This window comes from Trichechus manatus, unplaced genomic scaffold (assembly GCF_000243295.1).
Source record: "Trichechus manatus latirostris isolate Lorelei unplaced genomic scaffold, TriManLat1.0 scaffold00014, whole genome shotgun sequence".
In the NCBI taxonomy this organism is placed as follows: domain Eukaryota; kingdom Metazoa; phylum Chordata; class Mammalia; order Sirenia; family Trichechidae; genus Trichechus; species Trichechus manatus.
In genome coordinates, this window is record NW_004443950.1 from 19,819,846 (window position 1) to 19,847,775 (window position 27,930).

Below are 27,930 nucleotides of genomic sequence, written 5' to 3' on the forward strand. Positions count from 1 at the left end.
GTCAAGGGAGAAGGTAAGTCGGGGACCGGCCCGGTGGGGAGAAGGGGCGCAGTAGGCCACCATCTCCTGCTGTAGTCTTGAGCTGATTGTCCTCAGCAAGCGTTTTCATCCCTTACATCACACTCAATCAGAAAATGCTCATCCTACAGCTCTATCAGAGCCCTGGTGGTGCAGTGGTTAAAGCATTTGGCTGCTCATCGAAAGGTCGGCAGTTTGAACCCGCCTAGGCGCTCCTCGGGAGAAAGATGTGGCAGTCTGCTTCCGGAAAGATTTACAGGCTTGGAAACCCTATGGGGCTGTTCTACTCTGTCCTATAGGGTCACTGTGAGTCGGAATCAGCTCAACAGCAGTGGGTTTGATTTTGGATTTTGGATGGATCTATCATGCTTGAGATGAGATTCCCCAGCCTTGGTTCTGCTAAGCATATTCTGGTATGATGAATCTTCTTTTTTAACTTAAAAAAAAAAAAAAAGTCAAATTGGACCATGGAGGTACAATGACTTTTCAAGTGTGTCACTGTTGAGGACTAGGAGGCGGAACAGGCCTGGGAGCCTGGGGGCTGGAGGCTGGGAGAGAGGCAAACACGCATCTGAGTTGGAAGCAAACACGGGAAGCTCCGTTTCCTGTGGCCTGAACTAGATTAAGATTAATGCTGATATTTACTCCTGGGACCGAGCAAGTTACTACTGAGGGATTAACAACTGTACTTGCCTAAAACCTGAGCTAAGCATCTGCTGCTGGAGTCACTTCCCACACCCCAGAGGCACTAGCTGAGATCCTGACCGAGTCCCTTTGGCATCTGGTCGACCAGAGCGTTTGCTGAATGGAGACCCGGCCCGTGCCCTCCTTGCAGTTTCCTGGAATCGGCAGGAGGGGAAAATGGGGGAGACGAGCCTGAGGGAAAGGAGAGAGGACAGGAAGTCCGCCCAGAGTCAGGAACCCCAGACCACACGTCTCCAGAGAGAGGTAAGGCGGTCTCCTTTCGGGGTACCCTTCACAGGTCGAATGGGGGTGTTTTAAAGAGAAGCCCCAGACAGAGTCCCCGCTGATGTCTAGTGACTAACAAAAGGAAGTGATCTTTGATTCTTGAGGTACGTTTGGAAAGGACGATTCTTCAGACTGACCTCGTTCTGTCCATCCAGTGAACTCAGCATATTCTTTGAAAGTTAACACATATGTGCTTTCCTGCCCTGGGAAAGCGTCTGGAGGGGCCAGTATTTGCTCAGATCAATGGACTCTCAGGGGTGATGTGAAAGGACCCTCTGTGTCTGAGTCCCTCTGTAACATCTTCACTAAGTATCTGTCCCTCATGTCTGAATACCTCTAGGGATGGGAAAAGGAGCGCTGGTGGCACACTGGTTAAAGAGCTCAGCTGCTAACCGAAAGGTCAGTGGTTTGAACCCCCTGGCCACTCTGTGGGAGAAAGATGTGGCAGTCTGCTTCCGCAAAGATTACAGCCTTGGAAACCCTTTAGTGCAGTTCTACTCTGTCCTATAGGGTCGCTATGAGTTGGAATCGACTCAACGGCAATGGGTTCGGTTTAGTGATGGAAAGGAGTCCCTGGGTGGTGCAGCTGAAAAGTTGGAAGTTTGAGTCCACCCAGAGGCACCTCGGAAGAAAGTCCTGGTGATCTACTTCTGAAAAATCAGCCATTAAAAACCTTATGGAACATAGTTCTACTCTGACACGTACGGGGCCACCATGAGTTAAAATCGGCTCCACAGAACCGACTACCTCCAAAAGTGGCCCACTCCGTCTTAGAGGAATCAAGCCGGGTGAGACCTAGATGAACACTCAGTGTTGGATGTAATAACGACTGAACTCTGAGGTGCCTGCCGGCTAGAGGGGGCCAGGAGGGTTCACACAGAGACGGGGCTGGCACTGGGCCTGGAAGGAGGGCTTCAGGCAGGTGAAGACAAAAAGGGGCTTGCCACTGCACTGTCCCAGGTGGGGGCATAGAGGGGCCTAGCTGGGGAGCAGCAGGCATGGGCAGAGGGGCTTCAGGCTCATAGGGCGAGGAATGAGGGCCCCAGAGGAGGATCGGGAGGTGCTGCCAGGGCAGAACCCGTGGGCTGGGCTCTGGGTGGAGCCTCTGGGAGGCTGTACAGGTGAGGAAACCCCATGCCGGGAACCAGAGGAGGATGGCGCTGAGGCCGGGGTGGGGGGGGATGAGAGGGTGGTGGGGGGATGAGAGGGCGGTTGGCCTAACGGTCCGCTGGCCCGGGATCTCAGACTCCAGGAGTCAGGCATGGGCAACAGCATCCTCCCTCTCTGCCAGTCTCAGACCCGCAGGGCCAGGCTTGATGAGCCCAGCGATGGTCTCTCAAAGCCGAGGTGGCCCTTCGGCCACACAAAGAGCACAGCTGAGCAAAGCCCAAGCATGTCCTAGCCTTAGCTAGGCAGCTTCAGGGTGAATGTAGACCTTGCCCAGATTAGAATCCGGGCAGTTGCCCTGCAGGAAGGATTCTGCAGAGATGTTGGTGAGCCAAGCTTTCAGCCTGAGGAGGGAGGTGTGGAGGCCGGAATCATTGAGAGAGCAGAGCTAAGGTCCCTGGGTGGGGCAACAGGCTGGTAACCAAAGAGTTGATGGTTCAAACTCACCCAGTGGCACCACAGCAGACCCAGGCCTGGCGATCTGCTTCTGCCAAGATTACATCCAAGAAAATTCGGTGGAGCAATTCCCCTCTGTAACACATGGGGTCTCCTAAGTCACACACCAACAACAAAAATAAAATCAACCAGAAAGGAACAGAGCGGAGACCGCCCTCGGCCTGCCCTTGAGGCCCAGAATGGAGCTGGCACTGCTCCCCAGGGACCCCGCTGAGTGTGTCACATCCCATGGGTGGCAAAGCCGCTGCTGTGATCTCCCTGGTTCTCACCCCGAGCTCAGCCTCTGCCCTGCCAGGCAAGCACACACACGCTGGCCTCAGCTTCCTGATCAGGTCTCGGCAGCTTCTGAGGGCTGGCGTTATAAGTAGGGGCCTGAGTTAGACATTTTCTCCTTAAAAAAAAAAAATTTTTTTTTTTTTTAAATTGATGTATAGCTTATATAGGACCCGGGGGTGTGCAAGAAGTTTGCAGTCAGCTGCTAACCTAAAGGTTGGCAGTTGGAACTCAGCCAGCAGCTCCGCTGAAGAAAGTCCTGGTGATCTGCTTCCATAAAAATTACAGCCAAGAAAACACTGTAGAGCAGTTCTACTCTGTCACACATGGGGTCGCCATGAGTCAGAATTGACTTCGATGGCAATGGGTTTGGTTCTCGGTATAGTTTATATACAGCGAAACACACATCTTTACTGTTCAGTTTGAGGGTTTTTAAATTTTAGGTGAAAGTTTACAGAACAAATTAGTTTCTCATGAAACAGTTAATACACAAGTTGTTTTGTGACATGGGTTGCCAACCCTGCGATGTGTCCACATTTTCCCCTTCTCCAGCCTGGGTGCCCTGATAGCGTTCCTCCCGTTCTTCTGTCCCTTCCTGCCTTCTCATCTTTGCCTCTGGCCAGTGTGCCCATTAGTCTGGTATACGTGATTGAACTACGAAGCATGTTCCTCACGTGTGTTCCTGTTTGTCCTATAGACCCGTCTAATCTTTGGCTGAAGAGTGAACCTGGAGAGTGACTTCAGTACTGGGTTAAAAGGGTGTCCGGGGGCCATACTCTTGGGGTTTCTCCAGTCTCTGTCAGACCAGCAAATCTGGTCTTTGTGTGTGTGTATGAATTTGAATTTTGTTCTACATTTTTCTCCCGCTCTGTCTGGGACCCTCCATTATGATCCGTGTCAGAGCAGTCGGTGGTGGTAGCAGGGTTCAGTTTGAGTTTTGCCATAGTCATCACCCCAGAAAGTTCCCTCCAGCCCCTCCCCACTCCTGATTTCTATCACCATAGACTCCTTTTGCCTGTTCTTGAACTTCATATAAATTGAATCATACAGTGTGTGACTGAGCTGGGTTTTACTCTTAGGATACTCACACCCTACCAAATGGCATCTAAGGAGGCTTCGCATCCCAGGGTTTCTGCCCTGGGAAGCCTGTTACCCCTGCAGGACCCTTCCAGCCAGGACTCAAGCCCTGACCTCACTCTCTGCTTTGGTGAAGAAGACCCCTCTACTGAACCCAGCTAGAGAGGCGTGTCCTGAGGGCCTTTCTTGTTGGTGACCCGTTTACCAAGTCAGCCTTTCCCTTCTGGGCAGGGCTTTGAACCGGTTCAGTCTGGTTTGAACTCCTGCTGAGAATCTGCGTTTCTAACAAGTTCCCAGGCGAGATACTAATGCTGATGGTTGGGGCCCAGTTCTGAGAAGCACTAGTAGTTGTTGTTATGTGCCGCTGAGTCAGTTCCGACTCACAGCGACCCTACAGGACAGAGTAGAACTGCCCCATACGGTTTCCAAGGAGTGGCTGGTGGATTCGAACTGCCGACCTTTTGGTTAGCAGTCGAGTTCTTAACTACCAAGCCACCAGGGATCCTTGAACCACTAGTAGAGCAGTGGTTCTTAAAATTTATACATAAGAATCACCCGGGGATCTTGTTAAATGTAGATTCTGATTCAGTATATCTGGGATGGAAATGCAAATTCTCAGCAGAGGTTCTAACTGGACAAAGCCTGCTCCTGGGCCCTCTCACGATGGTAGCAAAGGTCGTGGTTAGGAGCGTGGAGCCTGAGCCAGGGCCACCCCTCACAGGTGTATAACCCAGGCTGTTACCTAATCTTTCTGTGCCTCAATTTTCTCCTCTGTAAAATGGGATGATAACGGTATCCCCAGCTCAGGGGGCTGCTGTGAGGAACGAGCCTGGTGGCTGCAGCTGCCCTGGCCACACCCTTGGGCTCTGCTGGGGGCAGCAGCAGCACTCACCCCCCTCTCTGTCCCTGCACACGCCAGGTGGGCCTGATCAGCGGCATCTGCATCATCGTGGGCACCATCATTGGCTCCGGCATCTTCATCTCCCCCAAGTCTGTGCTCAGCAACACGGCCACCGTGGGGCCCTGTCTCCTCGTATGGGTGGCCTGTGGGATTATCGCGACACTGGGTAACAGACCTGCTCCCTGCTGGGGGGGAGGGCAGACGCCTGAGCACTGTCTGTGTTCTGTCTTTGCTGCCGCTGGCTGCCTGCCAATGTACATGCAGCAAATAAGTGTAAACTGGGCTGCGACTAAATGTCCAGTGGCCAGGACTCAGGGCAGTCCTATGAGGGGGCCGTGGTGGGCGCCTGTGAGCAGGGCTCCCAGGAAGGGAGGTGCCCTCAGCCCAGGTGACACCTCACGAGGGTCTGGGGCCCCTCCTCTGTGTTCCAGGCGCTCTGTGCTTTGCGGAACTTGGCACTATGATCACCAAGTCGGGGGGCGAGTACCCTTACCTGATGGAGGCCTTCGGCCCCATCCCTGCCTATCTCTTCTCCTGGACCAGCCTCATTGTCATGAAGCCCAGCTCCTTTGCCATCATCTGCCTCAGCTTCTCCGAGTACGTCTCTGTGCCCTTCTACTCAGGCTGTGAGCCTCCTCAGGTCGTGGTGAAGTGCCTGGCCGCCGCCGCCATCCGTGAGTGTCCCAGCGAACCTCTGGGTGGGAGTCCGCAGAGACCTGGCACAAACGCTGGGGACCCTTGCTCGTTCCTAGAAAGAGGCTGGGCGGGGGGGTGAGTCTAGTGAGAATCAGACAGCCGTCTTGGCCCAGAGCCAGGGGTGGATTACCCAGTCGGCACGGTGTGCATCAGCTTGCCTTGAGGGAGGTACGCGTGGGCTTAAATGTATTTCTTGCTCATCTGTGGTGAGCAATTTCACGAGTTTTGCCACGTCTCTGATGTGGTGGGGGACAGGTGAAATTGTGCACTGCAGATTGGTGGAAAGGCACAACTAGGCCACTGCATGCCTTGCTTATTGGGTAATCCGGCCCTGCCCAGAGCCCCATGTCTCGTGCCGTCCCTGCTGGGCTGTGGAGGAGAGGGCCCGTGCCTATCCCGAGAAGCTCCGGAGGCCGTTCCTTGCCAGGGCTGGGCTGGCAGTGGCTCAGCATCCTCCCCAGGGCAGTGCCATCGGCTCAAGGCCTGGCTGTGTCTTGACTGCTCTCTGCAGCAGGCCAGCTTGGTTTCAAAGGTCACCATCAGGTGCATTTTCAAGGTTTTTAAAACCCGTGTTTGGATTTGCCCTCTCAGCATTCCGATTAATGCGGTAGTGCTGGCCGCGGGCGGTTGGGGGTGAGGCAGGGCTGGGAACAGAAATAAGACTCTTCCAGGCCTCTAAAAAGGTGGGCGATGCTGAAAACCATAAACCCAGAAGGATGTCCCACCTCTGACTCTCTCTCCAGTGCTCATCACAACAGTGAACGCGCTGAGCGTGCGGCTGGGGAGCTATGTCCAGAACTTCTTCACAGCGGCCAAGCTGGTGATTGTGGCCATCATCATCATCAGTGGGATGGTCCTCCTGGCCCAAGGTGACCTTTGGCAGGCAGGAAGTGGGGGCACCACCCAGGCGCAGGCCTCCTTTTAATCGGAGCCCTCTTGCTCAGCAAGCCCTCTCTAAGGACGCGGGGCAGGAACGCGAGGGAGAGAACCTTTTGCACCCTAACTTTCCATGAGTCATGTGAAGATGAGTGCAAAGTCGAAGCCTGGTTCGCTGACACGGGCTGTTCACTGTCTGGCTTCATTACAGGAAACACAAAGAATTTTGAAAATTCTTTTGAGGGTACAAAATTGTCTGTGGGAGCCATCAGTCTGGCGTTTTATAATGGACTCTGGGCATACGACGGATGGTAAGACCCTCCCGAAAGCTGCCCCTAGTCTGGTGGTGGGTTTCTTTAGGCATCTTTAACGTAAGCCATTTGGGAAGCAATGAGTTCACTCTTCTTTCTGGGGTTTGATGTGGACCTAAAAGTCACCTTCACATCTCCATTTTATTAAGCACCCAGCCCCGCATCCTTCTACGCCCCTCTGAGCCCAAAGCCACCTGCCCTTTTCTCGGTCCTGGATGTGGCACAGCCAAGGATGGATTAACCAGTAAGCAAGGTGTGCACGGGCTCGTGTTATTTACTAATCTGTAGTGCACGATTTCACATGGGTTTCGCCATGTGATGTAGTGAAAAACAGGTGAAATTGTGCACTACAGATTAGTAGGTAAACACAATGAAGCCCGTTGCATACCTTGCTTATTAGGTAACCTGTCCCCTCGCACAGCCTTCACAGGGTACCGTGGTGAGTCTTCACCTGGCCAAGATGGGCTCGGAAGAACTGGAGGCAGCCAGGGCTGTCCGCGTAATTGACAAGGCAAAGACTATTCAATAGCACTTCTACTCCAACCTCGAAACTGAGAGTCTGTTTGTTTGTTACGAAAGAAGCATGGCCATCGGACATGTTGATCCCTCCCTCCTCCAAAGTGCCTGCCGGTTCCAATACCTTTTCAGACAGCAGATCTTCCATTTTACAAAGCACCTTGGGTACTTGTTTCTCCCAATTATTTTTTTTTAATTGTACTTTAGGTGAAGGTTTACAGAACAGATAGTTTCTCATTAAACATTACACATATCGTTTTATGACATTGGTTAACAACCCCACGACGTGTCAACACTCTACCTTCTCGACCTTGGAGGACCTTTTTTTTTTTTGGTGAAAACATACATAGCCAAAGTTACACCATTTCAAAAATTTCTACATGTACAATTCAGTGACGTCAATTACATTCTTCCAGTTGTGCTGCTATTCTCACTTTAGATGGTTTACAGAACAAAATAGTTTCTCATTAAACAGTACACGTATTGCCCTATGACAATGGTTAACAACCCCACTACATGTCAACACTGTCCTTACTCAACCTTGGGTTCCCTATCACCAGCTTTCCTGTCCCCTTCTGCCTTCTAGTCCTTGTCCCTGGACTTCTGTGCCTCATTAGTCCACTCCCCGGCTGTCCACTCCCCGGCTGAACGGTGAAGCTCGTCTCCCAATTATTCTTGAAAATCCACGTAATTCCCACGAAGGGCAAAGACTTGACCAGATGCCAGTCATGCAGGTCTGGGTAGGGTCCCACTTCCCACCAATCACCAGGGCCTTCCCTGAAAGAAAGTACCCTGGTATTTCTGCAGGAGAATTTTCTCTATGCTAGAGAATCTTTGTTTTTTTTAAAGTAATACTTTATTGTGTTTTCAGTGAAGGTTTACCCAGCAGTTTAGGTTCCCATTCAACAATTTCTATACAAATTGTTCAGTGACATTATTACAGTCTTCACAATGTATGAACATTCTCATTATTTCTGTTCTGGTTGTTTCCTTTCCATTAATCTAGTTTTCCTGCTCCCTTACCTTCTCATCTTTAAAGTAATTGTTGAGCGTTTGGTCTCATATAGATGATTTTTTAAAGGAGTGCAGTACTCATGGGTGATATTCTTTATTTTGTGAGCCAATCTGGAATTTAGCTAAAAGGTAATCCATGGGGCTTGTTTTGGTGTAAGGTTTAAAGATTACCACACGGCAATAGTCTTGGGGAGTCCTCCAGTCTCAACTGGTCCAGTAAGTCTGTTTTGTTTTGTTTTTTTAAGAATTTGAGGTTCTATTCTACATTTTTCTCCCATTCTATCCACGTCCATCTATTGTGGCCCTGATCAGAATGGGTGGTAGTGGTAGCCGGCTACCATCTAGTTCTTCTGGTCTCAGGGTAGATGAGGCTGTGGTTCATGTAAACTATCAGTCCTGTAGACTAGTTTCCTCTGAAATGAGGCCAACAATTATTGCTTAGTAAAGCAAGTGAAAGTTACGTTACACATGCTACTTTTAAAAAATATATATTGTGTTGTCCGTGAAGGTTTACACAGCAAATTAGGTTCCCGTCTGACAATTTCTATACAAATTGTTCAGTGACGTTAGTTACATTTTTCACAACATGTCAACATTCTCTTTGGGTTCTGGTTGTTCATTTCCAGTACTCTATTTCCCTGCCCCCTTATCTTCTCATCTTTGCTTCAGAATAATTGTTGACCTTTTGGTCTCATAGAGATGTTTTTAATGGAGCACTGTACTCACGGATAATATCCTGTGTGTGTCAGATCTGTTGTTTTGCGAAAAGGTGACCTCTGGATAGTTTCAGTTCAAGGTTTAAAGAGTATCTCAGTGTGATAGTCTCAGGGAGTCCTCTAGTCTCAATTGGTCCAGTAAGTCTGGACTTCTTAACACTTTTTTTTAGTACACATACTGTTTTATGACATTGGTTAACAACCCCATGACATATAAACACTGTCCCTTCTCAACCTTGGGTTCCCTGTTACCAGCTTTCCTGTCCCCTCCTACCTTCTAGTCCTTGCCCCTGGGCTGGTGTGCCCTTTAGTCTCATTTTGTTTTATGGACCTGTCTAATCTTTGGCTGAAGGGTGAACCTCAGGAGTGACTTCATTACTGAGCCAAAAGGGTATCTGGGTGCCATACTCTCGGGGTTTCTCCAGTCTGTCAGGCCAGTAAGTCTGGTCTTTTTTTTTTTATTGTACTTCAGGTGAAGGCTTACAGAACAAAATAGTTTCTCATTTAATAGTTACTACACATGCTGCCCTATGACAATGGTTAACAATCTCACATCAACAATATCCTTACTCAACCTTGGGTTCCGTCTCACCAGCTTCCTTGTCCCCTTCTGCCTTCTGGCCCTTGTCACTGGACTACTGTACCTCATTAGTCAGTCCCATTTGGTTTTATGGGGCTGGCCACTCCCAGGCTGAAGAGTGAACCTCGGAGATAACTTCATCGCTGAGCTAAAAGGGTATCCGGGGAAGTCTGGTCTTTTTTTGTGAGTTAGAATTTTGTTCTACATTTTTCTCCAGCTCTGTCCGGGACCCTCTATCATGATCCCTGTCAGAGCAGTCAGTGGTGGTAGCAGGGGACCATCTAGTTGTACTGGACTCAGTCTGGTGGAGGCCGTGGTAGTTGTGGTCCATTAGTCCAGTCTTGACTTTTTAAGAATTTGAGTTCTGTTTTGCATTTTTCTTCCATTCTATCAGGGTTCATCTATTGTGGCTCTGATCAGAATGGTCAGTAGTCTACATGAACCATGGCCTCATCTATCCCGAGACCATCTAGTTCTTCTGGTCTAAAGGTAGATGAGGCCATGGTTCACGTAGACTATCAGTCCTGTAGACTAGTTTCTTCTCTGAGTCTTGGGTTTCCTTCTTTCTCGTTCCCCCCTGACAAGTAGAGACCAATAGTTGCATCTTAGGTGGCTGCTCACAAGCTTTTAAGACCCCAGATGCAACTTACCTCACTGGGATGCAGAATATGAACTTTGAAAACTATATTATGCCAATTGACTGAGTTGTCCCATGAGACTAAGGTCCTCAGCCTTCAAACCCAGAAAACCTATCTTGCAAGGTTTTTGGTTATGTCTGAGAAGTATCTGTAACTGTGTCCTCTACAAATGTATCTACCTGCACACACGTATCTGTACGTACACGTACATATACTTCCATCTGTGCATACGTATGTACACCTGTACCTACCCATACACATATATGCCTATACACATACGTGATCGTACACTCGTTTTTTTTTTTTGTTTTCACTGGTGTTGTTGCCAAATTATATACATCAAATTCTTTAGCATAAATGTCCTTTTTTTCTCGGGTGTTTCTTAGGGCCATTGTTTACTTTGGTCAAGTTGCTCACTACATCCATATTTGGAGCTACTTTTCCCATCACCAAAAATAATAAGTATCTACAATCCAGAGACTGACTCCTTCCCCCAACCCCCGCCTCTGGTAACCACCAATGAACATTGGTCTCTGTATATGTATCTGTTCTTGTCTTCTTATAAAAGTGGGATCATACAATATTTGTTCTTAATGCGATTGACTTATTTCACTTAGCATTATGTTCTCATACTCATGTTACTTTTCTGTCTCCAGGAATCAACTCAATTATATCACAGAAGAACTTAGAAATCCTTTCAGGTAACAAAGCTGAGTCAGGGCAGGAGGCAGTGAACAGGCAAGCATGCTTCTCTTCTCCTGGGCAAAAAAAGTGGAACTGCTTTCTCCCATTATTGTCTGACCCACCCCCAGACAAGTGGCTGGTTTCTTATGAGCTCATTATACACTGATTAAAATTTGGTTTTGTTTTGGGCAGTGGGTTGGTTGCTAAAGTGAAGAACGAACTCTTAACTTCCCTTAAAAATCAGTTACCATTGAGTTGATTTCAACTCCACAGGGTTTTCAATGGCTTATTTTTTAAAAGTAGATCGGCAGCCTTTCTTCCAAGGTGGCTCTGGGTGGACTTAAACTTCCAACCTTTCAGTTAGTAGCCAAGCACGTTAACCATTTGCACCATCCAGGGGCTCCTTAACTCCCATTAGTTCTGGCTTATTTTGCTTTATAAACAATTGCATTTTACTGCAGTAGAGTCTGAGAGAGGGAGAGTTCTCCACCGAAAACGTCGCATGTTCCACAAGGCCAGGTGGAGGACTCACAAAGGGCACCTGTGACCCCAGCCCACCACAGGGAGCAGGTGGAGGGCTGACCAGGGCGAGTGGGAGGGAAGGACTGGATGAAAACGACAATTTCATGAGTCTCCCATGGCATGTTCTGGTGTGACCCTGGCCTCCTGTGTCACTGCCCCTGCCAGGAACCTGCCCCTGTCCATTGTCATCGGGATCCCACTGGTGGCGGTGTGCTACATCCTCATGAACATCTCCTACTTCACCGTGATGACCACGACTGAACTCCTGCAGTCCCAGGCCGTGGCTGTGGTGAGAGCCCAGGGTTCTCTGCTGGAGGGTGCCGTGATTCTGGGGCGGGGGGTGGGGACAGACAAGGCAAAGTACCTCACAGGAGAGGAGGGGGTGAGAAATAAAGATCCAGGAGACTGGGCAGGTTAGGGCAGCCCCAAGGGCCTAGGTTACAGGCCAGGAGTGTGAGACCTTCCACAGGTGGAGGTGGAGAGCAGAGCTGGACTTAACCAGGGTTGGGGTTTTGACAGACAAGTATCAGAGAGAGAGAGAGAAAGTACACAGGAGTTGAAGGAGATGATTATAATAATGGATTGTAGAATTTGAGCTAAAGAAAGAGGGACATGAGGACAAGAGGGAGGGGTGTGAGGGACAGTGGGAAAGGTGGTGGGGTTCATGTCCTGGAGGCCTCACGGATCTGGGGTACAACAGGAAATGAGTTAGAAATAGAGACTGAGGTGAAGGGATGGGAGACTGGAGGAGATGCAGTTTAGGTTAACAATGAGGTCGTCTGACCATGAGAACGGGTGGCTAAGGTGGGAGGGAGAACAAGACTACTCCAAGTGAGGAAATCAAGGAAGTGAGTGGTCAGTGGATGGGAAGGATATTGAAGTGACTAAGAACTATGGCAGGAAGTACTGGAAGAGAGATTCCTGTCACCATCGAAAGATCCTAAGATACTCTGAAGAGAAAAACAGGAAGTTGTTTCCTCCGAGTGGTGGTTCTTTCTTCTCTCCACTCAAGGCGTCACAGAGGCAGTGCCCGACTTGGGGAGGTGGGGACTCGGAACTTCTGAAAGGGCACAGCGGCTTTTTTGGGACCAGTGGCTCTTGGGGGCCATGACAGACCGTTCATCTCTCTTCTCTCACCAGACGTTTGGGGACCGTGTTCTCTACCCAGCCTCTTGGGTCATTCCACTCTTTGTGGCGTTTTCAACCATTGGTGCTGCCAACGGGACTTGCTTTACAGCGGGCAGGTAGGGTACCCACAGCCATGTACTCCGCCAGGGTGGGCAGAGGGCAGCAGGGCCAATTTCATACTTGAGGAAGACAAGGCCCTAAAGTCCAGGTTAAACTCCTCATGGCCTAAGAAGGAAACTTAAGTCCAGAGAAAGGATGTGGCTTGAATCCTCATAGAAAACTGCAAGAAAAGCGTGGACAAGCTTGGACACTGGAATTGGACATGGCTGGCCTAAAATCTCAGGAGTCCCTGGGTGGGATGATCACATGGTTCTTTACCTTTGTTCTGTTGATGTGGTGTATTACGTTGATCAATTTTCTAACATTGAACCACCCCTGCATTCCTGGAATAAATCCCACTTGATCGTGGCGTATAACTGTTTTAATATGCTGTTTGCTAGTATTTTTTTTTTGAGAATTTTTGCATCTATATTCATAAGAGATATTGGTCTGTAGTTTTCTTGTGCTGTCTCTATCTGGATTTGGTATCAGGGTTACGGTTCCTTCGAAGAATGAATTAGGAAGTATTCCTTCTTTCTATGTCTTTTGGAAGAGTTCAGATAGTACTGATGTCAATTCCCTAAATGTTTGGTAGAATTCCCCAGTTAAGCCATCTGGTCCAGGACTTCTTTTTGTTGGGAGGATTTTGACCACTCATTCAATCTCTTCACTTGTTATGGGTCTGTTGAGACTTTCTATTTCCTCTTGAGTCAGTTTGGGTAGGTTGTATGCTTCTAAGAATATGTCCATGTCATCTAGGTTATCCAGTTTGTTGCCATATATTCATAATATTCTGTCATAATTCTCCCTATTTCTATCAGTCAGTTGTAATGTTCCCTCTTAATCATTTATTTTGGTTATTTGTATCGCTCTCTTTTTGGCAGTCTAGCTAAATGTCAATTTTATTGATCTTTTCAAAGAAACAACTTCTGGTTTTATTGCTTCTATTGTTTTTGTTTTCAATTTTATTTATTTCTGCTCTGATCTTTATTTCCTTTCTTCTGCTAGGTTTAGGATTAGTTTGCTCTTCTCTTTCTAGTTCCTGGAGTTAGGCTGTTAGTTTGAGATCTTCCTTCTGTTATTTGAGATCTTCTTTTTTCATGTAGGCATTTATTGCTTAAGTTTCCCTTTGAATACTGCTTACTGTGTCCCATAGGTTTTGGTATGTTGCGCTTTCATTTTCATTTGACTCTTAAGAAATTTGTGATTTTTCTTTTGATTTGTTCTTGACCCATTGGTCGTTTAATAATGTGTTCATTTCCATGTGTATTTTCCAGTTTTGTTATTGATTTCTAGCTTCATTCCATTGTAATCAGAGAAATTACTTTGTATGATTTCAATCTTTAAAATTTATCAAGACTTGCTTTGTGAGCTAACATGAGGTCTATCCTGGAAAATGATCCATGTGCACTGGAGTAGAATAAATATTGTGCTGTTTTGGGGTGGAGTGTTCTATATCTATCTGTTAAGTCTAGTTGGTTTATAATGTCATTCAGGTCTCCTGTTTCCTTGTTGATCTTCTTTCTAGAAGTTCTGTCCAGTACTGAAATTGGTCTATTGAAGTCTCCAATTATTGTAGTGCTATTTCTCCCTTCAGTTCTATCAGTGTTTGCTTTATATATTTAGGTGCTCCAGTGTTTTGTGCATAAATATTTGATTGTTGTATCTTCTTGATGAATTGACATTTTTACCACTATATAATGTCCATCTTTGTCTTCTCTAACCAATTCTTCTTAAAGTCTACTTTGTCTGATATTAAAATTGCCACCCCAGCTCTCTTTTGGTTATTATTTGCTTGAAATACTTTTTTTTCTATCCGTTCACTTTCAACCTATTTGTGTCCTTGGGTTTAAGGTGTGTCTCTTCTAAAACAGCATATACTTGGATCATATTTTTTTAATCCATTCTGCCACTCTCTGGCTTTTGATTGGAGCATTTAGTTCATTTACATTCACTGTAATTATTGATAGGAAGTGACTATTTCTGCTGTTTTTGTTGTTTTTTGTGTCTTAAGCCTTGTCTTTGTCCTTTACTACGCTTCTTTTTGTGTTTTGCTAGTTTATTGTAGTGAGCCTCTTTGGTTCCCTTCTCCTTCCTTTTTGTGTATTTTTTTAAAAAATATTTTCTTAGTGGTTACCATAAATATTACATTTAACAGCTCATATTTATAACATTCTAGGGTCAATTGGTACCAACTAAACTTCAGTAGCATACAAGAAATTCTATATACCATTCCTCTCCCCCCCATTATTATCACTAATTACATCTTTATATTTCATGTGCTCTGTAACAATTTTATTCTTGCCTTTTAAATATAAATACGAAGGACAAAACATTTAGAATTATCAAGCATGAAAACCTTAACACTGGTCCATGTACTTCCCTTTATTAGAGTTTTTTTTTTTAATGTATAGCTTTTAATTACTTTCTAGTGTATTCTCCCATTAGTATTTTTGTACAGCAGGTCTGGTGGATATGAACTCTCTCAGCTTCCGTTTGGGAATGTTTATTTCACCCTCATTCTTGAAAGATAGTTTTTCTGGGTATAGTATTCTTGTTTTTTTTTTTTTTTTTTTCCTTTCAGCACTTTAAATACATTATTCTATTGCCTACTGGCCTCCAATGTTCCCAAGGAAAAATTGACACTTATAGTCTTATTGGGAATCCTTTGTATGTGACTTCTCTCTCACTGCTTTTAGGATTCTATCTCTTTAATTTTTGAAAGCCTAAATATGATAATTGCTATGAGTTGGAATCGACTTGACAGTAACAGGTTTTGGGTAAATATTATGTGACTTGGTGTAGAAGATCTCTTTGAGTTTATCGTACTTGGGGTTCTTTGAGCTTCTTGGATTTGCAAATTCATGTCCTTCATTAGATTGGGAAAATTTTCTGTCATTATGTCTTCAAATATTTCTGTCCCTTTTTCTCATCTCCTTCTGGAATTCCCATGATGTGTATATTAGATCTCATTTTTGTCCCATAATTCCATTAAACTGTGCTCAGCCTTCTTGAGCCTCTGTTCTTGCTGCTCTCCAACATCTGTAACTTTAACTATCTTATCCTCTAATTTGCTCATTCTTTCTTCTGCTTGATTAAAGCTGTCTGTAAATCTTTCTATTGTGTTTATTTAGTTTTTGTCCCTTTCAGGTGCAGTATCTTTTTTTAGGCCTTCATTTGTTCTTGCGTTGTTTTCTTTCTTTTGGCTTTGTCTATGACTTGCCTTAGTTCTTTGTGTTTAATGTTGTATTCTTCCTTTTTTTTTTTTTCTTTTCATTATTTGGTCATCCCAAGATGCGCTTTCAGGGCCCTGGTGGCACAGTGGTTAAGTGTTTCGCTGCTAACCAGTAGGTCAGCAGTTTGAATCCACCAGCTGCTCCTTGGAAACCCTATGGGGCAGTTCTACTCTGTCCTATAGCAATGCTATGAGTCAGAATCAGCTCGACGGCAACAGGTATATGTGCTTTCACTCCTTTTGTCATGTTCATTTTTATGGGCTATTATTTCTCTGTCTTCTAATTTTTTGTTGGGGCTCTGGGATTTTTGAGGGTATTAACTTTCTCAGTTTCCCCCAGTATCTGGTGTTTTGTTTGTACTCCTTTCTCCAAGAGACTCTTAGGTGGGCAGAGCCTTTGGCCTTTGCTTACCATTTCATCTCCCTCCCTGATACTTCCTTCTCCCTCCCTGGTTTAATCAGGATTTGAAAGATTCATATCTGTTTTCAACTTTCTATCTTTTCCAAACACACCAGAGAATACTCTATGGTCAGTCTGTCCACTAACAGGCACAGCCACTCAGTCAAGGTATCACGTACTAATCCATCTGTCCACCTGGGGGTGCAGTCCTCTCTCTCTGGTTATTACTCCTTTCCCTTCTCTGTTTCTGCAACCACATTTTTAGTCGGAAAACCCACACCCAGCAAGCCCTGTGCTGACTGTGGGAGCAGACTCCACTGCAGGGACCTTCTGTAGCAACTCACCGCAGGCTTGTAGATGACAGTGTCCTTGTAGGGTAGGTGATGTCACGCTCCAAATAGACCTTCAGGAAGGTCTGCCTTGTTGCTATCAGAGCCCTCCCTGTAGTATGTTGGCTGTGGGTGTATCCTCCACTAAAGATGCCTGCTTCTTAGCACATAGCAGCCTCAGTCAGCAGTCCACAGCACCAACCAGAAGGGGGAGCAGACATATCTGAACTGACTTCCCAAAAGGTCTGTCTTGTTGGTTTCAGAGGCCAGAGCTATGGGGTGTGCAGGGAGGCTGGTAGAATGTTTACTATGGGAACAGACTCCACTGCACAAGCCTTCTGTAGCAATTAGCAGGCTTGCAGCCAACAGTGTCCAAGTGGGGGAGGTAGCAAGCTCCAAATCGACACCTGGGGAGGTCTGCCTTGTTGATCTTAGGGAAGAAGCTTGGGGTCCTGTCTCTTTGTACAGGCAGGGGCTGTGGTGGTTAGAGAGACAGTCTCTTTTTCTGGGGCCACTATCCTAGTTCACAGCAGCCAGTGGCCTGTGTGTCTGGGGGGAGGGGCAAAGATGGTGGGAGAAGTGATTTTCCTACCATACGCAACTCGTTGATTCATTGATTCTTGCCTGTCTGCAGTTCCCTGCTGCTTTTCTCTGGTCCACAATTCGGAGTCTCTCAAAGCTGAGCACCATTTCCTTATAGTATTTCTTGTTGTATCTGTGGGGGAGAGTCAGAACATTGGTCTGTTTATGCCACCATCTTCCCAGAATACTGTTTTCATTTTCTTAATGTTTTTGAAGCACCAAAATTTTTAACTTTGGCAAAGCTTGGTTTACCAATTTTCTTTTTTATGGATCATGCTTTTTGTTGTTGTATCTGAGAACCTTTGCCCAGCTCAAAGTCACAAGGATTCTGTTTTCTCCTAGAAGTTTTATAGGTTTGGCTTTTACATTTAGGTATATGATCTGTTTTACATTAATTTTGTGTATCTCCAAACATGTCCAGTTTGGGGATTGGCCAGGGACTTGTATCACAGTGAATTATGCTGTATTTAATTTTTATGGGAGGGGTCAAATATGATTTTTCCTAACTGGTTTCTGAGTTTTCTATTTCACATAGACAAGTCTTTCTTTCAAGATTACGTAAATAGTCACTTATGTTTCTTTCTAGTGCATTTTAACTCTTTGGTCAGTCTGGAATGTATTTTGATATGAGGCATACATCTCACTTTTCCTTTTTCCAAATCTCTACCTGTTGTTCCAGTATTATTTGTTGAATAATCCATTCTTTCCCCTGCTGGTTTGAAAGCCATCATTATCATGTCCACTTGGTTCATTTTGTTTCATTGATATGTCTTTTCCTGTGCCATTATCATACTTATTAAAAGATTTTACAGCTTCAATAATTTAAAATCTGGTAGTAGTAGAGCTCTTCTGCTAGACTTTTCCTTACAAGTTTAGCATTCCAGATGCAGTTACAATTAACTTTGTTATGTTCCAGAAGTCCTGTTTGCATTTTGGTTGCATGGAATTTATATATTTGTAGAGAACTGATGAAATTTATATTAATTTGTAGAGAATTGATGCAATTTAACGAGTGAATTCACATCACCTTGCATCTAAGTCTCCCCCTATCATCTTCCTTTCCCCCAGTTTCACTGACTTATTCTGGGAATTAATACCGTGTTGGTGACATTTTAAAGTTCAAATATGTCATTTTAAATAGATGGGCCTTTTTGGCCTTTGTATTCCTGACTTCTAATTTTACTGCACTGTAGCCAGAGTATGTGATCTTTATGTTATCAATTCTTTGGAATTCTTAAGACTTCCTTTTTGCTGACTGCAATTTTTATGTTTCCTAAGGGCTTGAAAATAATGTGTATTCTATAATTGCTTTTAGATTTTTATATCAAGCTTGTACTGTTCAAATCTCCCACTCTAGTAGTGGATTTGTCAGTTTTTTGCCTTCTATGTTTTCAAGGACCCTTGTTTTTTTTAAGTATCTTTTTGGTGGACTATTCCTTTTTTCAGTAGGTACTCTCCCTTTTAGCCTTCCATTCTATTTTGTCTGAAAGTGATATTGGTACATCAGCTGTCATTAGGCTGCTGTTTTTGGTAATATGTCCACCTCTCCTTTCTTCAACCTTTCAGTGTCACTGGGCTTTGGCTTGTGTCTCTGAACAAATCCAACCCGAGAGTCTCTGATCAGACAAGTTTAATCTGTTCCCATCTACTGTGATTACTGATACAGTTGGATTTCTAACTTTTACATTGTGATTTATTGGCTTTTTAAAAATCTTACCCTGATTTATTATATTCATAAATTTTTATTTATTCCCTTTTTTCTTCAACTGATGTGGAAATTGTATTTCTATTTTTTTAGTGATACTCTTAAAAATTCATACATCAGTAGCTCAATTCACCTCCGTCTCTTGGAAGGGCTCTCCTTTTTCATATTATCTAGTATATTAGTTATTGTTTATAAACCTACCCCTCCAAAAAAAGTTTGTCATTACAAAAAAAACCCCAGTTTTTATACATACCAATATTACTGCTTTTCCCTTGTAGTTGCTTCTTGGCAATTAGCTCCTTCTGAGTTCAGTTCGTCGACTAGAGTAGGTAGGTCCTTCAACAGTTTTCAATGAGGATTGGATAGTAAATGTCTCATAGTCATTGTTTATCTGAAAATTTGCCTGTAGTCTCGAATGATAGTTTAACCACCTAGAATCTGAAAATCAGTTACTCTCATCACTTTGAAGATGTTATTTCTCATGAGACATCTGCTGTTGTTCTAATTGTCCCAATTCTGTAGTTAATTTTCTAAATTCAGTAAACCTTAAGATTTTCTGTTTTTTTTTCTTTCCATTATAATGCTTACATCTGGGTATGTTTTTATTGATCTTGTGTAGAACTAGGTTCAGTGTGAAGGCTCACAGTGTTTCAGTCCTGTAAAAAACTCTGCTCTTTTTTGAATCTCTCTCTCCATTCGATGTATTTGAGCATGTTTCTTCTCTTCTCCATTTTCCACCTCTCTGCGCTTCTAGCATATTTAACTTGTATCCAATTTATCTGTTAAATTTTTAATTACAATAACTTTTTTTTAAGAAATTGTTTAGTAGCTCTTTGTTCTTATTTCTCTCTGACATTTTAAATGTAGTCTTTCAGATTGCTGAATTATCAGTTTTTGGGGAGAACTATGCCACTTATGTGTATCTGCTGACTCACCTGTAATTTTTTTTTTTTTTTTAATATGGAAATTCGGTGCAGCTTGGTTTTTGCAAGAGCAAGACTGCTTCTGTGTTTGCTGCCAGGTACCCCAGGAGTGACACTGGCCCTGGATGGATTTTCACATTTGTTTCTTGCTTAACTTTTAGGACTCAGATGGGTTTCTCCTCCTTTAAAGACCACCCCAAACCATTCCCGCCCTTTCCTGTCTTTGGCGACTTCCATGCATCAAGATACGTTCCTCTCAGATGCAGTTAACTCCTCACTTCACTTCTCCAGAACCCACTTCCCTCCAGAGTCCAGACTCTGACCTGGAAATGAACCAGGCTCACATTCAGTTCCTTCCTCTGTGGCCTCATCAGTGAAGCTGACGAAACTGACTTCGACATTCTTCTTTCTCAGACTCGTTTACGTCGCAGGCCGGGAAGGCCACATGCTGAAAGTGCTCTCTTATGTTAGCGTCAAGCGCCTAACTCCAGCACCCGCCATCATCTTTTATGTGAGTATGAATTCCACCATGAAGATGGTCTTCCTAAAGGCAGAATACGGGTCCCTTATTCCTCAAGGTGAAACAGGGATATAAAAAAGACCAAGAAAATTCAACAATTTACCTGAGCTCGGCTTCCTTGTTCTGAACGTAGCTGTGAAAGACACTGTTTGACTCTTCCAAGCTTGTATCCTTTGTACTTCTTACCTGTACATTTGTCTGTCACTGGTGACAGACTATACAAACCTGCTAGCTTAGGGCTTGAAGGAGAATACAGCATTTAACAAGGCGAGTACTGACCACAGCTTCCTATCACGGTCCAATGATTTAGCAGCTGTGGGCTCCTTGTGCTGTAAGGGCCCTCCGACATCTTCTGATAGGCGCCTCTCAGGGGAGGGTGGTCCTTGGTGTGTGAGACTGTCCTGGGCGCTGAGGGACCAGCCGCATCCCTAGTCTCAGGGAACTAAGTGTCAGCACCACCCCAGAAGAGAACACTAATCTGTCCACCTGCTCCACCTGAAGCTGAGGAAAGAGACCCTGAAAGGGGAACGCCTGTCTAGGTCATATAACCAGTGCTGGTAAGGCCAGCTCGAGACAGCTAAGCCTGAGTTTCATAGATCAGGGCCCTTTCCTGTGATGAAAACTCTGGAAGAAAAATTCATAATTAGGAAATTGATGATGTGTGTGTGCAGTGTGTGGAGAGACACATATGCAGACTATATATAAAAACAAACATATATAAACATAATGTTGTTTTTCCTGCTTAAAATCACAATATTGAGAGATTCACAAAATTTCCAAGTCTTTTCTGTCAGCCTTCAAAGAGAACATCTATCATAGCCAAAGTCTAGTTCAACCCCAAATATAAAGGGGTAGATAGGAAGTCTTTCTTTCATGGTAGTTTATCCAGAGTAAAAAGTGCTTCTTCACTCTTCTATGAGGTGATAAGGATAATGTTTTATGTACCAATGACCTAAATATTCATTCTTCTTTCTATTAGGGTATCATAGCCACCATTTATATCATCCCTGGTGACATAAACTCATTAGTCAATTACTTCAGTTTTGCTGCATGGCTGTTTTATGGCATGACGATTTTAGGACTCGTTGTGATGAGATTTACGAGGAAAGAACTGGAAAGGCCTATCAAGGTAGGTTTAGTGCCCCCAATGTCACAAGTGGCTTTAGTTTCTTTTATACAGAGTATTATCTAGAGCAGTTTTAGGTTTAAAAATTGTGCAGAAAGTACAGTGTTCCCACATATCCCCTCCCCGTTTCACACTGTTTTTCCTGTTAACATCTTGCATTTCTATGGTAATTTGTTATGATAAACCAGTGCTGATACATTATTGTTAACGGAAGTCCACAGTTTCCATTAGGGTTCACTTCTTGTATAGTCCTATGGGTTTCAATAAATGCTTAAGATCATGTGTCCACCATTACAGTATCATGGAGAATAGTTTCACCGCCCTAAAAATGTCCTGTGCTCTAGCTTTGGTTTATTGAAATAAATTCGACAGAGGTAACTATTTCAGATACTAGGGACATACTTTCTATTTCCAACCTGATTTCTCTTGAATATATTTTACAGTAGACTTCGTTCTTCATTTCATACTATGATCAAATTAGCCAAGTCTAATTAGTAATTTATTATGCTACCTAGAGTACATGTGACCTGTTTCTAACAAATCAGGACGTCCAGGTCTTGACAGTTCTCGGATCTCTCACACGTACCTTTCCGTAAAGTGATGGGGGCTTTCTGAACTCTGGCCCTGGACCCATTCCTGTGCATGCAACCACCAACAGTCCACAGCTGGCAATCTGTCTCTGGCTTCCCCCACCTCCCTGCATGAGTGGTGTCAGTTTATGCCAATGAGGAGGAAGTCAAATTTATTTTTCTTTGTTTATGTTAGGGACTTTCTTTTTTTTTTTTTTTTTGGCAACTGTGCTATTTTTATAATTAGAGACAGGGACAGAGAGAAGAAAATGGCAGGCAAGCTGAGGGCTTAAGTAAGTAAGACAAGTATAACGTCTTTACCTTGAGTATTTTGTTTCAGAAATTTGTCTAATGGTCCTTCTAACACTGTATCTTGACTATCACCAAGTCTCCATAGCCAGCAGAGACATGGAGCAGCCTCCTGGAGGTTAAGCAACTCCACCTCAGTCAGGTCACCTAGCAGGCAAAGTTAATGATGGTAGTGTAGATTTTAAAATCTGTACAGAATCCCTCATAAAAACAGGATGAGCTACTAAAAATAGCAAAAGGAAAACCCTACAGCCAACATCTTCAACAACAAAGTAGGAGATGAGGTATCATTACAAACTCCAGACTGTAAGTGGAGGCACCACTAACATCAGGACCCATGTGCCCAGAACTGCCAACAAGCATTCCCCTCCAACAGGAGAGTCCGCCACTCTGAGGGAATTCTCAGTCAGCAGATCTGAGAACCACCAGTGAAAGTGGGAGAGCAGGGCTGCAATGGCCTAACCTCTCAAGGATCCCAGAAACTCTCCACAAAAACTCCTTTCCAGAAGGATTGAGAACCACCGAAGACAACAGCAACAAAACTGCTGGGACTAGAAATCTATGCTCAACACTGACCACAGACAGTGGGGTCACGGGTGTGGACCCTGGGGATGCAGATCTTAGAGCTGGGGACGGGGCTACACAGAAAAGCCAAGTTTTGTTAGTACTTCAAGGTAACAACAAAGGAAGGACAATGAGCAGTGATGCTAAGAAAGCTCACTCCCTACTTCTTTTACAGTACTTACTGCTGAAAGCACACTGAAGTCCACCTCACTCAAACATGAACAACAGAACGTACTGAAAACGACCCCCACAGAGATTCTTAAGGAAAATGAACTGGATAAATATACCAAGAAACAAAGAAGGTGTACAATGAAAATAATGTCCATAAGGCAGATCAAAATTATAATATTCTAAAATGAGATAAAAGTCATTAAGAAAACTATAGAAACTATGAAAGTCATCAAACATCAGAAACAGAAAAGCCAAAAGTTGAGATGACTAAATATCAGGAGGACGTGAAAAGAGAGCTGACAGAGCTCAAAAAAAAACTTTAAAAATTTATTTCAGAAATAAAGAGTAAGCTAGAAAAAATACAAGAGCAAACAAACATCCAGGAAACAGAGAACAGAAAGGAAGAAAATGGAAAAAATATCAAACAGAAATAAAAAGTATTTAAGACAGTAATATAACTAGAGGAGACAGACAAAAAAGCCAACAAATGTATAACTGGAGTCCCTGAAGGAAATGAAATCCTAAGAACTATAATTCAAGAAACACTTCTTGGCAATGAAGGAGAAGTTGGAGAGGAGGACTTGAACCAACATGGTAAGGCATACCCTGTACCTGGGATATCTGAGCTAGAATGAGCAACAACAAATATATTCTAATAAAATTATGGAACTTTAAAAAATGCTTTGAACATCTACTTCCCACTCCTGTCCCCCCAAAATTAATAAGGGAAAGAAAATAATAAATTGGCATCCAATTTTTCATCAGTAATACTTCATACCATGAGACAGGTTTCAGCAGAGCTTCTAGACTAAAATGAACTAGGAAGAAAGGCCAGGTGATCTACTTCCAAAAATCTGCCAGTGGAAACCCTGTGGATCACAACAGTTTGATCACGTTGAGCATGGGGATGCTATGAGTCAAGGGTCGACTCAGTAGTGGCTAACAACAAGAACAGTGTATCTAATTAGTTATTAACAGTAACTCTCAGAACAAAAACACAGCCTTCATAGATACCAAAAGATTTTTGAAAAAAGGGGGACAAAACAAATAGATCATAGTAAAAGACCATGTATGTATAAAGACTTTTATAGGGATTACCATCAGAGACATCCTCCTGGTTAACATTTCTTGGTAGAACGCTTATGAGGGTTTTTTCTTATTATCAGTTTTTAATATTATGAAAACTGTATAGAATCTACACTCTCTCAATACCCTCATTTCCAGCTGATATTTATATGGGAAAACTAATACCTCAATCCCCAAAATGCAATACAATATTTTTAATTCAACATATGTGAGATGTGTGAGAAAAGTGTTAAGATATATTCCAAATCCAATCGGTAGAAAGTCAGAATCCTGTGTAGGCATATTGAAAGCGTAAGGTATGTGTGTCTCAGATGTTGGGAGATAATGCCATCACATTTAAGGTAACTATTTATTAGTAGGAGCCCTGGTGGCACAGTGGTTAAGAGCTCAGGCTGCTAACCAAAAGGATGGCAGTTCAAATCCACCAGCCACTCCTTGGAAACCCTATGGGGCAGTCCTACTGTGTCCTATAGTGTCGCTATGAGTTGGAATTGACTCGGTGGCAACAGGTTTGCTTACTGGTTAATAACCATATTGTTTTGTCGCCAGGAAATAATTTTTAAAGCAGTTTTACTTTCTAATTAACATGTGTTGGGTAACAATGTATTGTTTACACATAGGCATTTTACTGTGTTAGACTCAATCGCAACTAATAACAAGTTATATTTGGGGACATCAGTTGGGAGTTCATGGTTTCGTATAACACACAACAATTTTTCCCATTTAAAATGAGGGAAATAGGTCCCTAGTGAGTGTTTTCCCACAGAATGTCACTCTTCAGAGCAGAAAACTGACCGTAAGCACAAGATGCTCAGATCTAGACATACAATGTGAAACATGAGAGAACAGAGACCAGACTTACTGGTTGTATGAATAAGCTGGTTTATTCAGCTTAAATACACTTAAATCAGCCATCCAAAGGAAAAGATTTCTAAGGCAAGCTTATAAAGCTGCGAAAAATTAAAAGATAAAAGGCAAAGAAATACTAGGCAAATGAAAATATACAGAAAACTGGACTTGTGATCTTATCAGACAAGCTCTCACCAGACAAAGGAGGACAGGCCCTTTAGAAATGTTGAAGGCTAAAATTCACCATGAAGAGATAATAGTTATGGAAATCTATCCACCAGCTTTACAAAGCAGAAAGTACAGGATACACAAGGAGAAACAGACAAACACTAAAAATGGAAGATTTTAATACCTCTCCCTTCAGTCCAAGGCGAATCCAATGAAACACAGTGATAAAGACATAAAAAGTGATAAAGCTATAAAAAGCATAACAAGGCAGATCTTAGAGATTTATATCAAACACTGAACCTAGACAATAAAGAACACACCTTTTCAAGCGCACGAAACACGTCTGAAAACTGACCGTCTTTAACGCTGGCCTGATATTCCAAAACTTAGAAATAGCACAAACAGCGTTCTCTGTCTACAATGCAATGGAACAGGAAGTTAATAAAAGAACATTAAACTTTTCTGCCCATGGGGAAATAGGAAATGAAATGACCTAAATTCCTAAAAATAACAATAAGGAAAACAAGATATGTAATCTATAGACGCAGCTTAAACAGTGCTTTGAGGAAATTCACTGCATTAAATACAGTGCTTATATCAAACATTTTTAAAAGTGAAAATATTTAACAGGCAACTCAAAAAACAAGAATAAAACTAAAAGAAGGAATTAATATAAAAGCAAGAAATTAAGGTGTTAGAAAAAAAATCAGAACTAATGAATCAATAAATAACTAATAAGCAATCAAACTGCCTTTTAAAAAGTTTTCCTTTTTTCAATGCTCTGAAATAAATTAATGCTAAAACATTAGTAAATACTACTAATTATAAAGAAATTTTTAGAATTTCTCTATGAATATGACTTCTATTGGGGTCAGTTTTGGTAAGTTTTGTTTTCCTAGACAATTATCCATTTCATTGAGGTGTTCACATTTATCTGCATAGTGCTGTGCAGACAGTCTTATAATTTTTAGAAAACTTTCTATGTTTTGGAGTTTAGCTCCCCATTTTCATTTCTTATTTGTGTTTGTGCTTTTTCTCCTTTTTAAACGTTAGCTATGGGTTTATTTTACTGGTTTTCAAATTATTTTTATGGGATATAAAATCAATACACATCTTAGAAAAACAGCACAAAAGGGAACTTACAAACCAATTTCACTTATGAATATTGATATAAACATTTAGAAAAATATTAACAGAATCCAGTTACATTAAAAAGGTAATACGTAATGACTAAGTCTATGCAAGGGTGGCTGAGGATTAGAAAATCCATTACTAAAATTAATGTATTAATGTATGTATGGAGGAAAATCCCATGATCATCCCCACAGATGCCAAAAGTCATCATACAAAATTTAACATACACTAATGGTAAAAACAGAAATAGGAGTTTATAGCTATTTCCTAACATGAGCTCTCTCCCCCTCTGCCCCCCACCCCACATACACCCTTGGGCAAAGACTGATTTTAATGATAAGGTAACAGATCTCTGCTAAAGGCAGGAACAAGAATGCTTTCTATTTCTATTATCATGTGACATTGTTTTGAAGATATTAGCAAGGTTAATCAGACAAGAGAAAGCAATTTGAAACATGAGAGTTAGAAGACATAAAACTCTCCTTTTAAAGATAATATAATTATATATCTGGAAAACCCAAAAGAATCAAAGGAAAAACTACTAGAAAAAAATAGTGAAGTAACAAGATATAAAACTAATACATCAAAATAGCCTTCATTTATATAAATGACAACCAAACCAAACCCACTGCTGTCAAGTCAATTCTGACTCACAGCAGCCCTACAGGACAGAGCCGAACTGCCCCATAGGCTACCAAGGTGCACCTGGTGGATCAAACTGCCGACCTTTTGGTTAGCTACCGAGCTCTTAACCACTGCGCCACCAGAGCTCCATACAAATGATATCTAATTAAATGATAATGGAAGACTGCACTCCCGAAAGCAAAAAATAAAAATACCTAGCCATAAACTTAACAAGAAGTTAGACCTCTAGTCGGAAACTATAAAATACTCCTGAAAGATCTGAACAAATGGAAATCCATGTATGTTTTTGGACAGGATAACTCGGTATCATAAAGATACTGAAGTTAATTTAGAAACTGAATGCAATCCCAATAAAAATGGTAATTTTTATCTTTTCTGGAGTCAGACAAGTTGATTATAAAGTTCATATGGAAGAATAGACAAATAAGAATAGGAAAAAACTGAAAGAAGATCAATATTCAAACATAAAGATTTGAAAAGTTAAATATTGTGGTGCTGACGCACGAAGAAAACATCATTTTTTGTAACCCAAGAATGAGAACAGCTTCCCAAACTGCGACTTAAAATCCAGAAATGAAATGAAAATAACTGATAAGCTTAATCACAACAAAATAAAAATTTATGCACTGAAAAAAGAAAAAAAAGTTAAAAACATATATGTACAGCATACTGGGAAAAATATTTTCAAGTAATACCACACAAAATTATGTCCTTTATAAAGAATTCCTAAAAATTGAGATGGGAAATACCAGTACCTGAAAGAAAAACAGACAAAAGATATAAAAAGATGGTTCAAAGAAGTGTTAATGACACTTAAACATGAAAAAAAATTAGCAAGCTCAATTTCACTCTAACAAGAGAATACATACCAAAATTATAATGAGGTGCCATTTCTTATCAGATGGGCAGAAATCCAAAAGTTTGAGCCCATCCTCCATTGGTGAGGTTGTAGGCAGAATGCAAATGGGACAACC

General features: G+C 42.9%; 1 protein-coding gene across 1 annotated transcript in view; it reads left to right on the top strand.

Moving 5' to 3' along the window:
* Window positions 1-844: 844 nt before the first annotated feature.
* SLC7A9 (solute carrier family 7 member 9) overlaps window positions 845-27,930 on the top strand; it is a 31,297-nt gene continuing 4,211 nt past the window's right edge. The window contains exons 1-10 of the mRNA XM_004371615.1: window positions 845-966; window positions 4,880-5,027; window positions 5,293-5,535; window positions 6,301-6,426; window positions 6,645-6,744; window positions 10,865-10,909; window positions 11,580-11,703; window positions 12,555-12,658; window positions 20,230-20,326; window positions 21,315-21,464. Coding sequence (XP_004371672.1) covers window positions 880-966; window positions 4,880-5,027; window positions 5,293-5,535; window positions 6,301-6,426; window positions 6,645-6,744; window positions 10,865-10,909; window positions 11,580-11,703; window positions 12,555-12,658; window positions 20,230-20,326; window positions 21,315-21,464 — 1,224 coding nt within the window. The 5' untranslated portion in view covers window positions 845-879. The remainder of the gene's footprint in view (window positions 967-4,879; window positions 5,028-5,292; window positions 5,536-6,300; window positions 6,427-6,644; window positions 6,745-10,864; window positions 10,910-11,579; window positions 11,704-12,554; window positions 12,659-20,229; window positions 20,327-21,314; window positions 21,465-27,930) is intronic.